Source organism: Schistocerca gregaria, chromosome 7 (assembly GCF_023897955.1).
Source record: "Schistocerca gregaria isolate iqSchGreg1 chromosome 7, iqSchGreg1.2, whole genome shotgun sequence".
Lineage (NCBI taxonomy): Eukaryota > Metazoa > Arthropoda > Insecta > Orthoptera > Acrididae > Schistocerca > Schistocerca gregaria.
The window spans coordinates 328424142-328441135 of NC_064926.1; the positions used below are offsets into that span (position 1 = coordinate 328424142).

General features: G+C 39.0%; 1 protein-coding gene across 4 annotated transcripts in view; it reads left to right on the forward strand.

The window, feature by feature from the left end:
• The window catches only part of LOC126281172 (unconventional myosin-IXAa-like), a 312562-nt gene that overhangs the window by 142735 nt on the left and 152833 nt on the right, over positions 1-16994 (forward strand). For all 4 annotated transcript variants that reach the window (XM_049979854.1, XM_049979856.1, XM_049979857.1 and 1 more), the window contains 2 exons: positions 7457-7721; positions 9480-9637. In XM_049979854.1, the coding sequence (XP_049835811.1) occupies positions 7457-7721; positions 9480-9637 (423 nt within the window). The remainder of the gene's footprint in view (positions 1-7456; positions 7722-9479; positions 9638-16994) is intronic.

Genomic DNA, 16994 nt, shown 5'->3' on the forward strand with positions numbered 1-16994 from the left:
CCGCCATCACAGTTTTTACATCTAATGGGTACAGTGTGTAAAGTGTTGCAACCAGGCACAGATGCAGCCATCCTTTGTAGATGGTAATTGGTGCTGTTATAATTTGGAATCGCTGGAAATAAATGATTCTCTGCCACAGATATTTTTTCACGTGCTATAATTTTAATTGTTGCACATAAGTACTTGACAGATTTTCCAACATTTGAAAGCTGTGAAATCTTGTCTTTTTGTTAGAAAACTAAGTTCAGTTATAGAGAAGATTCAAAGTCATCCATCCTTTTTGATCCAAGCTTTGGACCTGCACAGCCAAAGTTAAAAACATATTTTTATTTTGTTTTTTGCCTTCTTTTGGTTTTCAAAGTTATTTTCTGATAGCACTATTGTATTCTTTCTGTGCTGCAATTAGTAATTCATTTTTGTGTGATAATTTTCAAAACAGGGTACGACACACAATGGTGCTTTGCAAGTTTTACACTCATACCTGCTTTCTCGATGAACTTTCTGTTTTCAGCAAACAATGCATCTACGCGTTAGCATACTTTTCTTGGAATGCTAACTTTTTATAATGTTTAGAAAATGCTTTCCCACAAACTCGAGAGGATTATCATCAGAACACCATCCCCTGCCAGCTCTTCTGCACTCGGATGCATACGTTTCTGTAACTTCCCTTACCAATGTCAGATGAAACTCTGTTATTGATATTTTATGACCAGTTAGTGACCTGTGTAGGCCTTGAGCGTTTAAAACACATAGATTGAGAACATGAAAAAAGAACTTCTTATACCACTTCATTGTTTTTTGTATACATCTGACAGAGCTAAGCAGCATGCCAGAATGGTCTGATATTCAAATTACAATGTACAATGCTTTGTGGTTTCTTAATTTTCTCTCCAGTATTTCGTCTGTCTTTCCCGTGTCAACTATTTCTGTGGTGTCACATGTGGTCAACATCCATACTTACCCTTTGTCACACCATTTTATAGGAAACATTATATTAGTGCACATAAATTGAATATCTCCTCATTTCAGTTTGTTTTGAAGTTTCGGTGTGTTGCGTCTGTTCTTATGGACAGCACCACAAGCGTTCGTCCCGACTGTGAAGCCAGGAAAATAAGTCTGAGCTTGAGCACCAATTATCAAGATAGAGGGTATTTCTACGTTCTAAATAGGGCTTTATTAGTGTAGCCACTATGTCACCACTTTCCCCCAAATTGTGGAACTCAGTTTTTGTTGATGTCCCTGTATAAATAATGAAATGAAATCTAAGACATAGTAGTCTTACAGTCACACAACACACATTTCTTTTATTCAAAATCTACTCCATTTTGATGGAATGAATTGTCTGAAAGATAAGTGGCCTTTGAATGATAGCATACTTTCATTAGTGCATAGTTTCTGATGTGGAATAATTGCACAACAGAAAACTGTACGAACTTTATCGACAATGTTTCTAATTTTGAATAATCTGTCTCCTCCAGTATTGGCAGAGTTGTCACTGAAATGTAACATTCTCATAAGTAACAAAAAGTGATCTCTTGACATAAGTTCACTAAAAAATGGTGTATTTAGAACAACAGCTTCTGTCCATTATTTACTAATTTTCAGTTTTTTTCATGTGAGACAGAATACTTGGCTCATTTCCTATTTGACTCACATTCTGATAGGCTATCATCAAATGCATGATTAACTGGCTAAAAATCATTTTCTTTCCAGTCAAATTTATCATTAAGATGTGATTCCATCATAGGTGTTTCACTATCACTTTCTGAGTCTTCAGATTCAGAACAACTAACGTCTCTTGCTGAAACACAAGACTGCATTGACACCTCTGCTGACATTGATGGCGTATGACTACAGCTTTCTGATCCTATGAAAGATCCATCACTTTCATCAAAATCAAGTAGTTCATCATCACTATCACTTCTCTTCCTCAGTACACCCACGATGTCTTGCCATTTTCTTTGTAACATACAGGATGCGAAGAACATTGAAGTAAATTCTGATGGACAGTGAACTGTAGTGCGAAGCCTAGACTGACAACAGACAGAGAATCAGACGACAAGCTAGCGGCCAGAATTGCGAAGGGCTACTGAGGCATGGGTTGGTAAGTCCGCTGTGCAAGTTACTTCATCATCAGGGTTCAGGTAGTGGCGAGTCTATACTCGTCACCAGCACTTAGGGGCCGGCAAACTGGTGTGACCTAAATCGTCAACAGCGTCCAGGGGAAAACCAGTGGCTGTTACTAAACTTGTTATTAGCACCCAGGGAGTGGCATGCAGCATGATGAGTAAACTCATCAATAGTAGTCAAAAAACTAACTTCTGTCTGGCCATTTTTGAACTGTGTGAACCATTCGAAATACCGACTACTGCTTAAGCACTCATCACTGTAGGCTTTGTGCATCATTTGGTGCGTTTCTGTAAAAATTTTCTCAAGTTTCACGCAAAATTTAATGCAGGTGAGCCGCTCCTCTAACTCTGCCATCTTGAAATTTGCAAGCTGTGTGACACAATGTTCTTAATACAGCACTGAACAATAACTAACAGACATCTCCAATGAAACTACCAGCAGTTACACATTAAATGCAGGCGTGTTGCAGGGCTGCCAACAATGTTTCGCTCCAACTTGCCATTGGTGCGAAATTATGAATGTTCTGGATTTTTTTGAACAGACCTCATACATCTAGTTTTATTTGAAGTATTTCAAACTCTTTCCACGAACTTCATATGTAGTTTTATAAATTCCCCTTACAGAAAGTTTGCTTTGTTTCTGCACGTGCACTTTCACCTATTTTGGCAGGTTACACTTCATGAAATACTGGCAAAAACAGTTACATTATTAAAGAAACTGCTATAAAAGTTTTAGCTACTTACTAAAGAAATTCCTTTAATAGACAGGAATTATGCCAGCCCGTGATACATGTTAATAACATGTCTGGAGTGTTCAAACTAGACTTCATTTTATTTTACATTTCCTCTCTCCATTGTATGTGCCATTCACTCCTATCTTCCCATTCTTTTTTCATTTTGTCTTTCATACCTAAGCAACCTTTTCCACACCACCTCTTTCCTCATGGTTTCCCATTTACATGTCTCTGTTGTTTCAGTGAGTTGCCAGTTTGTTGACAATTTTCAACTTTGTTGAGTTAGTAACCAGTTGTTAGATTATCTTACTGTTAGGAAACTGAATTGTATTTTCATTTACTTCTGTAACACTGTCCCATTTTGTCTAAGTCCTAGGCATGTACCCTCTTCTGAGATCACATAGCACACTTTGTTATGCAGTTTAAGCACAATCTAATGAAATTTTAACTACAGAAAAACCTTTCCTGTGGAAGATTGCTTGTTACAAGAAATGTAATTACACCGTTTTTATTTGTAGGACACTGTGTCGCCTGATAAGTAAGAATAACTTTTTCTGAGGCACTGTTACCCCAGCATAGCTTTTGCTGACTTCAGGCAAAATGCTCTGTGATATACATTTAATGCAAAAGTAGAAGATTTTATGCAAATTAATGTCTTAATAATTTTAAAGTCCAGGGTATATAACAAAAATTCGTTAATAAATATGTATGTTAATTCTTTACTCACATTTCTTACTCACTTTCCTCTCTCATCTTACTTCCTAGTTTCATGATTCTGTGTGCGTTTGGCAGCTCTTCTCTCTCTTTTCTTTTCATTTCATTTCATGCTTTTCCCCAATCCACCAATTTTCCTTAACTTTCTCATTTTTGTTTTTCTTCCTTTCTTCATTCTGTTTTGTAAAGTTTTACAGTATATGTTATTGTCTTTGTTTCATGTTCTGCCAGCTATTCTTTTTTGACCATTCTGTGCCTGTGCTTATAATTCTGTGTTTCTTGTCCCATATCTTTCTCATATTTCTATGCTAACTTTTCCTGTTTTCAGATCACATCTGTTCAGTTACATTGCTAATTTCCACCTCATTCTATTGTGCTGTGTCTCTTGGTTTGAGTCCTGGGTGACTTAGCCATCATTTCTTCTTTTTTTTTGTGAGCTTGATCTTCATACTAATTTAGGTAATTCAGATGTACATTTTTTATTTTAGTAGTATTTTTGTTAGTGGATGTGTATAATTCTGTGTTTTGAATCTGAGGCGGTATTTATTTGCATTGCTGCATGGGTTATACAATATTGCAAAATTTCTTTTTTGCCCTGTGCAGTGTTTTCCTTGCAAAATTCTCCATATCACATGTGTTGTGCTGAAGAAGGATGATGAGTTTCACCTTTAAGAAAGTCAGTACTTTACTTTTTCTTGGTATAAAATCTGAGACAGGATCAAAGTTTTATTTCTAAAAATGTAAACTTACCAGTTCCACAGCAGTAGAAGCTACACTGATGACAGACTTTCCTTGTCAATTGATAAAAATACATCCATATGTTCATTAATTGTAGTTAACTACTAGCCATTATGTCTGAAAATGCACTTTATGTATTCAAAGACAGAGGTTAGTTCTTGTGAAATGAAATTTTAAGCGTTTGGAGAATTTACATCTCTTTATAAACAAAACAGAATTTAAAAAATCTCTAGTCAGCATAATTTTTACCTCATTTCTTCTTTCACAACTGGATAATTGTAAGCCAAACTTGATGGCTCTCTTCTGTGCCCCAGTAATTCAGAACCTCCCATTGATTATGTCTAAGAATATTAATTGAATTATAAACTGATTTGTGTGTGTAATTTTTGGAGTAAAAAGTGGGAAGATTTACTGTAATTATCAGATAACAATCTGGAACAGCTCTGAATTCAAAGGAGGAAAATTCAGTAAGATGGAACTGCAGATCTTTAGGTATGCATTAAAGACTGTAGCAGCCCAAGCGGTCATATTATGGCCCACTATTTAGAGCAGGATAGGCTGCAATCTGTGATAGGTCTGATGACAGACTACAATGATGGAGCAGCACACGTGTTTAGGAGTTCACCATTCACCACAAGTTGTTGAACATGGGCTGTGCACCAGATGACCGTTGCATATTCCCATGTTGACCTAACCTCATTAGCAGTTGTGATTGGAGTAAGTGAGAAATTTTCAAGATCGGAAAGTGTATCATTGGTAGCGTGTTGTCTGGTCTGATGAATCTCCCTTAGTGTTACATGAAACCTGCAGCGTGCCATAGAAGCAAACCAGTGGGGCCTGTATTATACTATGGGAGACATTCGCCTGGTCTTCCATAGGACCTATGAAAGTAAGCTTCATGAAGCTTTGGACTACTTGAACCTTATTGCAAATTACCTGCATCCCTTCATGCTTCGTCTTTCCTGATGGCGATGGTGTCTTGCAGCAGGATAACTGCCCGTACCACAAAGTCAGAATTGTGGTACAATGGTTTGAGGTGCATAGTAGTTAACTTGTGTTGTCACTTTGGTCACCATATTTGCTTGATTTGAATCCAATGAAATATATCAGGTGTACTATGCTCACAAACAAGTGGCCTGCAATCTGCAGAAATTGTGTGGTCTGTATGTAGACATCCTGTTATCTATTTCTAGTTCTGTTGTTGTTGTTGTTGTTGTTGTTGTTGTTGTTGTTGTATGGTTGGGCTTTCTGAGAGGAAGTGGTGGCCAAGTCATCTCCCCCCATGTGACTTCAACTTTCTAAATTGAATCTTTCTTTATATACATGTTTAACATCCAGGTAATGAAATGACTAGGTTCTATAGCCTTATCATTGCTTCCTTGTACATTATGCTAATATCCTTTCTGCTCTTGAGAAAATTCTGTTTATGTGTTTATAATACATCATGTTCCTAGTGCGTTTTTCTCTTGTAAGAAAACAGCAGTTGAGAATAGGGTACAAATACCAAATTCCTTGGAGATGCTTCAGAATGTACTTTGAGTACTGCCACAGAACATTTGTACATCAGAATGTCACTAAGTAAATGAAAGGCTTCTGGAACATATCATTTGGCTCTGCAAAATAGGATCCATCCAGGTATTCTTCCATACCACAAGGTCTGTTTATGCTCTGCATTGTCATTTTTTTTGTGTACACATTTTTCTCTTTATCCACTTTTTTCCTTCCCTCAAGTTCTGCTCTGTCTTTTCTATATTTCTGCTGTGATGGTACTTACCTGTCTTTCGACAGTTTCATTCCTGTTTGTCTCACATGTCATCTCATTGTAAACTCTTATTCATATTCATGTACTGAATGAAGTGTATCCAGACAACAGCATTATTTACTGCTATAAATTGTTATCTTGCTATGAATTGTGCCTTAAATTTTTGTTAAAAAATACTACAATCTCAAATGGTTTTTGTGAAAAGGGCACAGTTCATCCCCTTTACTGTTACTCTCTATTCCATACTTGGTTTTCTCTCTGGTGGCATTTTCAGTGACAAGTAACTGAGCTCCAGTCTTCCACCCTTCCTTTCTTTTAGCTGTCTTAAGCCTAAAGCTGATTTGAATGCTACAATACTTCTCTGAGCATGCTCCCAACCGGTATGGCCTTGCCTTCCTTTAACTTCAGAATTTGCTCATGTAATGTAGGCTCTTCTAATACTGCCCTCAGTTCACCCTCAAGCAGGTGCAGATAGTACAGGGTACCCACCAGGTGGCCCTACAGCATGCAGTGTGTGCATGCATGAGACACTTGCCTTGCCCCCCCCCCCCCCCCCCCCTCCCGTCTGTGCTCTGCCAGTGCTGAAGTATTATACAGGCTACAGTGTGACTGCTTAACTGCCTGCGTGTCAGCTGTTCATCCACAGCTGCCCACCACTGCCCAAGGACGCCCTGCTGCCCACCGGAAAGGGGGGGGGGGGGGGGAGAGGGGGCTGCAAGCAGAAACAGCCTGATCTATTGAGTTATAGTAGCATCTAAGGCCTAACTTACAATTTGTAAATGTAGCGAATTAAACTTACATACATTTTTTGTTGTGGGATCTAAATTTTCATTTGGTTTTATTCATTATGGGAGACTATTTGTTCATGGACCCCCCCAATGTTATTGATGTCATGGCCAGGAGTAATTTTCTGCAGTGTCCTATGACTATCACAAGTGCTTGTGTTAGCTTAACTGTGTGCTTTGGTGTTTTAGTTCTTACACTTTTCACCTATTAACTCCAACCCCCCTTACTTTGCTGTACAATTTTCTTGTATGTTATTTTGTTTTACGGAATTATTGGTATCATTCTTTCCATGTGCTACATTTCTTACACGCTTCATTTGTGTTTGATTCTACAGTTTGCTTCCTGATTTACAAATCTTGCGATTTTGTGTGTTGATCTTGTAGAATATTATTTTTGGCCCAATTGTAATTATTTCTTGATGTTTTGCTTTGAAATTTAGTCTACAATTTATATGGTTTTTCTGAGAAAATATTTATAACTGTGGAGTGCTTTGTAATTATGATATAATGCAGAACATGTCATATATTTATCTCCTGTGTTTTTGTGGTATTGTAAGTGAGTCTTTGAGTTACTAGCATTCAGTTACATTGCAGGAAAAACAAATCCTTCAGACCACGAGAACGCAGTAAGAAAGGCCTAAAGAACCTGCAAACAGTAAAGACACTTGCAGGACGAACACAAGCTCAGAACTTAGGTGGCCATCCACAGACTCAACAACAACAACAAGCACCAGGAAAAGCTCGAAAACAGCCACAGACAGTTACTGCACAGTTTCAGCAGTCACTACACAGTCTTATGGATACTCTCAACCATGCTAATCCATTTTTCATTCGGTGCATTAAGAGTAATGCTGATAAGGTTGGTATCTGTGTAAATTGTGTTTGTCACTCACCACATAGAGTTGGTGTTGGTCAGCAGGCAGACAGTTTAAATGTGAACTGTTAGATTTTATTAGCTATTGGACGAAATATTTCATCATGTCTGTGTGCTGACCAATATGTCCTCTGTGTGGTGAGTAGTAATTTATGCTTTTATTCTATCCTGGATTTTTGATTCTTAAAACTTAAGTGTGTTTAGAAATAGGCATTGCAAGGCCACATTGCCAGTCATCTTTAAGAAAGGGTTTGGAGTGACATATGTACATAAACGGTGAAAATGATATTGGGTATAGGTTTTTCTGTGTGACAGGCGAGGAATGCACAGTATGAGAAGCGAGATGAGAAGTGAACATAGAAGAATATATATATCTGGAATGATAGAGATAGCACTGTATGTTTGAACGTGATGGTTGACCACAAAAAAGATCTTTACCAAGCGAAGTAAAGCCGTGGTAAGCACACTGGACTTGCATTTGGGAGGACAATGGTTCGAATCCATATCCAGCTATCCAGATTTCCTTTCCCGACCTTGAAACATATGCTCTGCCTCAAGCCCTAATCTTCCTTCTGTGTAAAACCCTCATTCTTTATATAAAGTAAATAATGTTGCTCATTTTGTTAAAATCTGTGGAACCATACTCACTGTCCTTTAATGGACGTAGGATTTCCTTTTGTGTCCTCTTCTGTCCTTTCTCTACAAAAGTTGTAGTTTTATGTCATATGTGCATGCTAATTTAATGTGGTTATATATAAAAGGAATGTAGAGGAAATTAGGATAGTTTAACAGTGTGAAAAATGTGTACAGGTTGTGATGGCCTTACTGTTTCTTGACTGAATACTCATGTTCATCCTCAAGTTCATTGCTGCATATGTGTGACATAGCGTTCTTTCTACAATTTTGTCTTTTACATCATGTCCTCCCCTGACAAGATTTCTGTCTCTAAAATATCTCTCTCTGTACACTTCTTTTCTCCACAGCCATTCACTCAATATCTAAGTTCAGGAAATTTTTCTAGAATTTTCATTTCAACTTTTCGATCTGCCTACATATTATATAATTCGCCTGTTTTTCATAAGAATATTTCCAAACCACTCCACTCTGGTCTGGTCATCCTGATTTTGATTTATATGGTTTCTTTAAAGCTGCACAACAGTCACTTAAATAAAGCCACTGCTGATTCCTTGTAAGGATTGCGTCAGATCTGGGCAGATGTCTCATTTAGGAACTTCAAGTTTTATTGTGGGTGTCAAGGAGTAGTGGTATAAAAGAAATGGAAATTTTATCTCAATTTGACGTGAACGTCCGGATCCCATCAAAAATGTTATTTTGTATTTAATCATAAACTTTTTGTCACAGACAATATTATTATTATTACTATTTAGTGATACAATAGACAACAATAAACACAATAATTAAGGTCACTGTGCTACAATTTGTCTTTTATTCCCAAGTGCCTACTACTACACGATCTATCAGTAGATAAGGCTTGCAGATCCTATCCACGTGGCTCTTTTAGTTGGCAAATGGATATTGCTGCGATATCATTTGCCTATTGATAACTTTCCACAAGGCCTCCAGTAGCCCAAGAACCATTTAGACCACTTTTACTTGTTTCAAGTCTTCATGTCTTTTATTTTTTTCCAACTGTTTTTATTGTTATTGCTATTACTATCATCATCATCATCATCATCATCAGCATCATTATCATTGTTGACTTATTTTAGATCCTTTTTATAGATTCCAAATAAATTTGATAATGAGACAGTGCAAAGACAGCTGAGGTATACGGGCATGCTGGAAACAGTGCGCATCAGGCAAGCTGGTTACAATGTGAGGCTGACATACGATGAATTCATACAACTTTATCGGATTTTGCTACCAAAAGGATTACTCAGGTAAGATATTAAGTTTGCTTCTTATAGTACTTGAGTGAACATTATCACTTTGACATTTTGGACTGCATAGAGAGTTCCACACACACTATGTGATCAAAAGTATCCGGACACCCCCAAAAACATATGTTTGTCATATTAGGTGCATTGTGCTGCCACCTACTGCCAGGCACTGTATAACAGCGACCTCAGTAGTTATTGGACACTGTGAAAGAACAGAACTGGGCACTCTGCAGAACTCACAGACTTCGAATGTGGTCAGGTGACTGGGTGTCACTTGTGTAATACGTCAGTACACGAGATTTCCACACTCCTAAATATCCTATGTCCACTATTTCTGATGTGATAGTGGAGTGGAAACGTGAAGGGACACTACAGCACAAAGGTGTACAGGCCGACATCGTCTGTTGACTGACAGAGACCGCCGACAGATGAAGAGGGTCGTAATGTGTAATAAGCAGACATCTATACAGACCATCACACAGGAATTCCAAACTGCATCAGAATTCACTGCACATACTATGGGGAGGTGAGAAAACTTGGATTTCATGATCGAGCAGCTGCTTATAAGCCACACATCATGCCGGTAAATGCCAAATGATGCCCCGCTTGGTGTAAGGAGCGTAAACATTGGATGATTGAACAGTGAAAAAACATTGTGTGGAGTGATGAATCACAGTACACAATGTGGTGAGCCGATGGCAGGGTATGGGTATGGTGAATGCCTGGTGTACATCATCTGCCAGTGTGTGTAGTGCCAACAGTAAAATTCAGAGGCAGCGGTGTTATTGTGTGGTTGTGTTTCTCATGGAGGGGGTTTGCACCCCTTGTTGTTTTGCATGGCACTATCACAGTGAAAGCCTACATTGATGTTTTAAGCACTGTCTTGCTTCCCACTGTTGAAAAGTTATTTGGGGATGGCAGTAGCACCTTTCAACACGTTCGAACATCTGTTCTTAATGCATGGCCTGTGGCGGAGTAGTTACACTAGAATAACATCCCTGTAATGGACTAGCCTGCACAGAGTACTGCCGTGGATCCTATAGAACACCTTTGGGATGTTTTGGAACACCAACTTCATGCCAGGCCTCACCAACTGACATCGATACCTCTCCTCAGTGTAGCACTCCGCGAAGAATGGGCTGCCATTCCCCCTGCCACCACCTGATTGAATGTATGCCTGTGAAAGTGTAAGCTGTTATCAAGGCTAACGGTGGGCCAACACCATATTGAATTCCAGCATTGCTGATGGAGGACACCATAAACTTGTTGGATTGCGCCATAAACTTGTTAGTCATCTTCAGTCGGGTGTCCAGATACTTTTGATCACATAGTGTAGCTCTAAGAAAAAAGGAAGAAGGCTACATTTGGCCTAAAATAATTTTTTTCATCTTACTGATGTACAAACTGTGCCTATTGATGAATGTAACATGGTTCAAAGATAGTTCCAGAATGTAGGGGATGGAAGTGTCCCATCACCACAAATGGAACAGGTGGCGTGGAGGTCCTGTGCCTGTGATAAATGACCTTTCCTTTTCTCTGGTACTTTTCCAGTGCCCTGTCTAAGACATACATCTAAAAGGTACAAGATTTGTCTTCAGTTATTTATTGCTTCAATCACGGCTGTTGAGTTCTCTCTCCGATCTTGTACTTCTTGATGAAGGTTTCTTAATAAGCCTATTCAACAAACATTATTTGTATTTTATTCTGCAATGGAAACTCCAGGTAGGAATATCAACAATGCGGGAAAAGATATAGAGCTACTTACCATAACAATGACACTTTAAGTTGCAGACAGGCACAATTAAAAAGACACTTATACTTAAGGTTTTGGCCTCAGTGTGCACCAGGAAAATGAAGGGAAATGCACATCATTCACATACACAAACACAATTTGCATTCTGGTTTCATCTGACCGAGTTGGCTCGGTCGTGTGTGTGTGTGTGTGTGTGTGTGTGTGTGTGTGTGTGTATGAATGGTGTCTGTTTCTGTTTCTTGTTCTGATGAAGGCTGTGGCTCAGAGCTTGTGTGTATGTGTCTTTTAATTGTGCCCGTCTGCAACTGAAGGTGTTATATCTATGGTGAGTAACAGTCTTATCTTTTCCTACATTGTTGTATTTTATTCTGATGTTTTAAATTTGTAAAATTGGTATTTCATTGTATCTTCGGGTTAAATTTGGAAAAAAAGATTACTGTTAAGTATAAATGAGTGAGGCGATTTTCACCGTAACTGCAATTCTGTGGTGTGTGCCATTGCAAATTCATTAAATTCACTGCCTGACAAAAAAAGTGAAGCACCAGAAGGGTGAAGGGAATGGAATGAAACTTTGTGGGTTCAGAGGGTATGTGATGATATTTCAGTGATTACAAAATAGAGTTAAATTTACAAAGAATTTCGCATTATGAGTTCATTCATTTATCAGTATGATGCTGCACCCCATGCCTCCCTCCCCCAGGCCCAGGTTTAGAAGTAGCCCTGTCTGAAACAGTCAACCAAATATGTGTTTGTGACTGTAGTTTTCTTTCAAATTTGTTGTTGTTGTTCTACATCTACATCTATACTCTATAGACCACAGTAGGTGCGTGGCAGAGTGTATGTCCCATTGTACCAGTTATTGGGTTTCTTTGTGCTCCATTCACGTTTGGAGCACGGAAAAAAAATGATTGTTTGAATGCCTCTGTGCTTCTATGTGCAGTAATTAAAACAATCTTAACCTCTCCATCCCTATGTGAGTGTTACGTAGGGGGTTGTAGTATATCCCTAGAATAATCATTGAAAGCTGGTTCCTAAAACCTTTCTCAGGATAGTTTATGTCTGTCTTAGAGTCTGCCAGTTCAGTCTCTTCAGTATCTCTGTGACACTCTCCCATGGTTTAAACAAACATCTGGCCATTTGTGCTGCCCTTCTCTGTATACATTCAATATCACCTGTTCTATCTGGTATAGGTCCCACACACTTGACCAGTATTCTAAAACTGATCGCACAAGTGATTTGCAAGGAATCTCTTTTGTAGGCTGCTTGCACTTCCTCAGTATTTTATCAACAAACCAAAAACTACTACCTGCTTTACCCACAACTGAACCTAAATGGTCATTCCATTTCATATCCCTACAAAGCGATACACCTAGGTGTTTGTAGTAGTTGACCAATTTCAACAGTGACTCATAGATATTATATAATCTGTTCATCATAAGAATAAACCTGATTTAAACAAACACAAACGTGATGATTGGTCAGAAGCTCTAGCACACGTACAATGGTGTTGTTACGCTCTTGGAAGTAGGTCCTATCTTATTGCTAAGTTACGTTAAATGGAACTTTAAAGATATTCAGATGTATTAACAACCATGAATGTTTCTCTTAATCACGCTTTACCTACATAGTTTTTATTTCAAAAACCGTGTACAGGAACAGCCTATGTTGTCTTGTGCTCTGATTGTCACGCTGTTAATGCACAGTATAAAAATGGCTGAGGCTGCTTTCTGTTCCATAGTGAAACACGCCTGTGGAACATTGTTAAAAAGTGGTGAGAAATAGCTGTTCTGAATGTTTTTCATAAATTTACAGAGGTAATCGGCTTTGACGTTTTCCTAGTGTTGTATATATTGCAGTTGATCGACGGACACACATTGAACGTGTAGCGCAGACCGGAGCGTAGTAGAATGTGAACCGGATGCGGGTATTCTTGCATTGGTTCAAATCTCCCACAGTATCATTTTTTTCCTGTGTCCAATTTGAAATACCTATATCTCGTAATTATAAAATTCATCATCATTGTTTAGAATAAGGCATGTCTTCTTGATTCTAATTACGTTATTGATGGTGGGCTAACACTCAGGAGGACACAACTAGGATGAACACCAACAGCAACTGGACAAACAGCACATTGGATAGATGGAAGTGGAAGAGACTCATGGAGCAGACATATGGTTTATCCGGCCCTTGCCACTTGTAAAGTAAAAGTAAAGTTCATAGAAGTTGTTTAAATTAAGAAAACATAACAACTTAATCTTTTAAAACAAAAATTAAAAACAAGATCCTCTTTATTTGGACTACGCCCATCGTTTTATATCACAGAGGTAGATAAGTATCATAGAAGCATGAAAAGCAACCATTTTCACAGCATCGAGCACATCATACAAATGTAGCATTTTTACATTTGCTACTATACCATTACAATATGAACCCAACAGAACTGATCTGGAGCCAAGCTGCGGGATTTGGCCCGAGATGTAACAAGGCCGTTAAACTGCCAGATGTACTGGAACTAACACATGCAGCATTTTCACAAGTCAATGCTGAACGCTTGCAGGATATAAACAGCTTGTCATAAAAGAAGAAGAGAAAATGCTGCGCCTGGTTAGCTTCGTGGATACTGTTGTTGATAGGCTCGTTATCAACGTAGGAGGGGTCACTTCAAGAACGGAAATGTATTTCTCGGATTTGAATGAGGAAGGAGCTAAGAGATTACCAGATGATTGACTGTAAGTGATACCTTCGCTGGCTTCAATATTTAACTATACGGTGTAATCCTTCAATACTCTTATATGTTACACACAGCTTATGCAGAAAAATTACCTTGTGGTCAGGAATTTTCATCATTCTTGTTTTTAATTACAACAGTACGTTAGCTAAAAACGACAACTTGTTGCAGTTTCTGTCTAGTCGTCAAAGGAGCGTATTGTGGTAGATTTGCAGTGTATTACTTCATTCTGCTTAAAATTTAAATGACGTTCCAGGTTGTATTGCTTCTCTGCTTGCCTCTTTTACGGTACGTCTTAACTCCAGCTGCTCACATCATAGCAGGAAAGCTGGACCAGCTGACCGGCCAGTGCTGTCCAAGTTAAATGCATGGGTAAAGCTGTTCTACTGTGTTATCGCAAAGTCGATTGTCGTAGAATACTATGTTTTATCTTTTTGTGAAGTGCAAAATTTTACATTTCCGAACATTGTTAGAGCAAGTTGTCAATCTCTGCACTACATTGAAATATTACCAAGATCTGACTGAATATTTATGTGCTTTTATCTTTCAGATAGTATTCGTTATAGATAACTGCATCATCTGCAAAAATCCTGATTTTACTATTAATATTGTCTGCAAGGTTGTTATATACAACTTGAACAGGATTCCCACCACACTTCCCTGGGGGGCACCTGAAGTTACTTCTACACCTGACGATGCCTCTCCATCCTAGATAACATGCGCTGTCCTCCTTACCAAAAAGTCCTCAATCCAGTCACAAATTTCACTTGATACTCCATATGGCCATACTTCTGACAATAAGCACAGGTATGGTACTGAGTCGAATGCTTTTCAGAAATCAAGAAATACTGCATCTACCTGGTTGCCTTGATCTGAGACTTTCAGTATGTCATTTGAGAAAAATTCGAGTTGGGTTTCACATGATCGATGTTTTCAATATCCATGTTGGTGCCATTGAGGAGGTCATTCTCCTCAAGGTACCTCATTATGTTGAGCTCAGAATAAGTTCTAAGATTCTACTACAAATTGATGTCAAGGTTATTGGACAGTAGTTTTGTGGATCACTTCTACTACTCTTCTGCCTTTTTCCAAGAACTGGGCATGGGAGATACAGTGCTCCATACAAAATTGTCACGGCCATCATGGCCACTTGGTGACAGACTGTCTGCTGGCTTCTTTGCCAGATTCTTTGGCCAACATTTGTTTGGAAAAACACAAGTAAACATTGGCCGAAGAGCCTGAGACAGAAACCAATAGGCATTAAACAGCTCTCCATGCTACTGAAAACCCCAAGCAAGCCAGTTTTTACTCTCTCTCTCTCTCTCTCTCTCTCTCTCTCTCTCTCTCTCTCTCTCTCTCTGTCTGTGTGTGTGTGTGTGTGTGTGTGTGTGTGTGTGTGTGTGTGTGTGTGTGTGTGTTTTAGAGAGAGAGGGGGGGGGGAGGGGGGCTAAGCTGTATTGGAGAGAGAACTTTCCTGTTGCCATGGTGAATGCAATAGTTTGTGTCATATAAGTGGAATGGTGTCATATCTTGTCTTGGGTTTCAACAGTGCAGTTGAGTGCTGAATGGGTAAGATATCCTGTATTATAGATTCTGACTGGGCTTAAGCATTGGACATTCTACCTTAAGAGTTTGTGCAGACTTTTCATGTGGCACCGTGTAAAAGTCACACTGAGCGTCCCAATTTACATAAAACGGCCACACTCTGACTGTCAGAATCTACTGTCACAATCCACTGCTTGAGCAATAGAATTCTGATGGCAAGAGTTACACTGTATGTCGTATTGGTGGGTAGTCGAACCAATCGTAAATGAACTCTGGGGAACACCTGGTGAGTAACAGTAATGTCCACATCACTACCTCATTTTGTGTTATAGAAGCTCCACCCAAGCTGCAGCACACATCACAGTGGATAGAGAGCTATGAATGCCTGTACAAATGCATTGAGGTACCTGTTGGTACAGCCTAATGGTGGATGCACATACCAAGGGCCACATGTGGCCCGCCGTTGACCTGATGGCAGCCTACCACTCACCAATCATTCTTTTAATTTTTTTTTCTTTTTGTTCTCATCATTCATTCCCTCCTGAAGTGGAGAGAATGGGTCCTTTTAGAACTTAGTTCTTTTAAGCCCAGTCCAGCTGGCAATGCAGCAGGGGAATCCTAATTTGGAATAATAACTTGTCTCACAGTCTGACAGTTTTTAACTTGTGGCCTTCTGTAATCACAGTAAGAGGTTTGCAGCCCACAGTACTAGCAAGTCTGCATACCCTTGTGCTAATGGCACAAAACAGTACCTCAAAAACAATTTGAGGTGATGCATCTACTGCATCAACAGGGAACTTCTCTGGCAGGTAGCGGGGGTATTCCGATGTGGTGGTTGCTTACATAGCATGAAATTTGTGCCCACAGTTGTCCAATCATGGGCATCTTTTTATTTGCATACAACACACAGCTCACACCCTGTAACTTTAGTATGACAATACATCATGTTGTTAATCCCAAATTGTGTCACTAGGAGTTGAGGTTCACTACGAAGAGATGATACAGTCACATGAAATGTGTGCAGTTAGGTCAGAGCTTTTGCAGTGCTGGGTGTCATTTAAGCAGTCGCAGACCAGAATGTATGACCAACACTTTCACTATCTTGTGAATCCATGCTATGATGATTGTCACATGCTCATCATCTTTAGATGTTGATCTGGGTGATTCTGTGTGCTACATGTTATTAAGTAGATGTCTGTAATTCAGTTGCTCATTGCTGTGTGCGGTGAGTTGTTATTTATAGTCATTCGATTGTTTGGATTCCACCTAGGGGCTTCCACTATTGTCTTAAATTACAATTGATGTGAATAAACAGTTCTTTATCAGTGGAG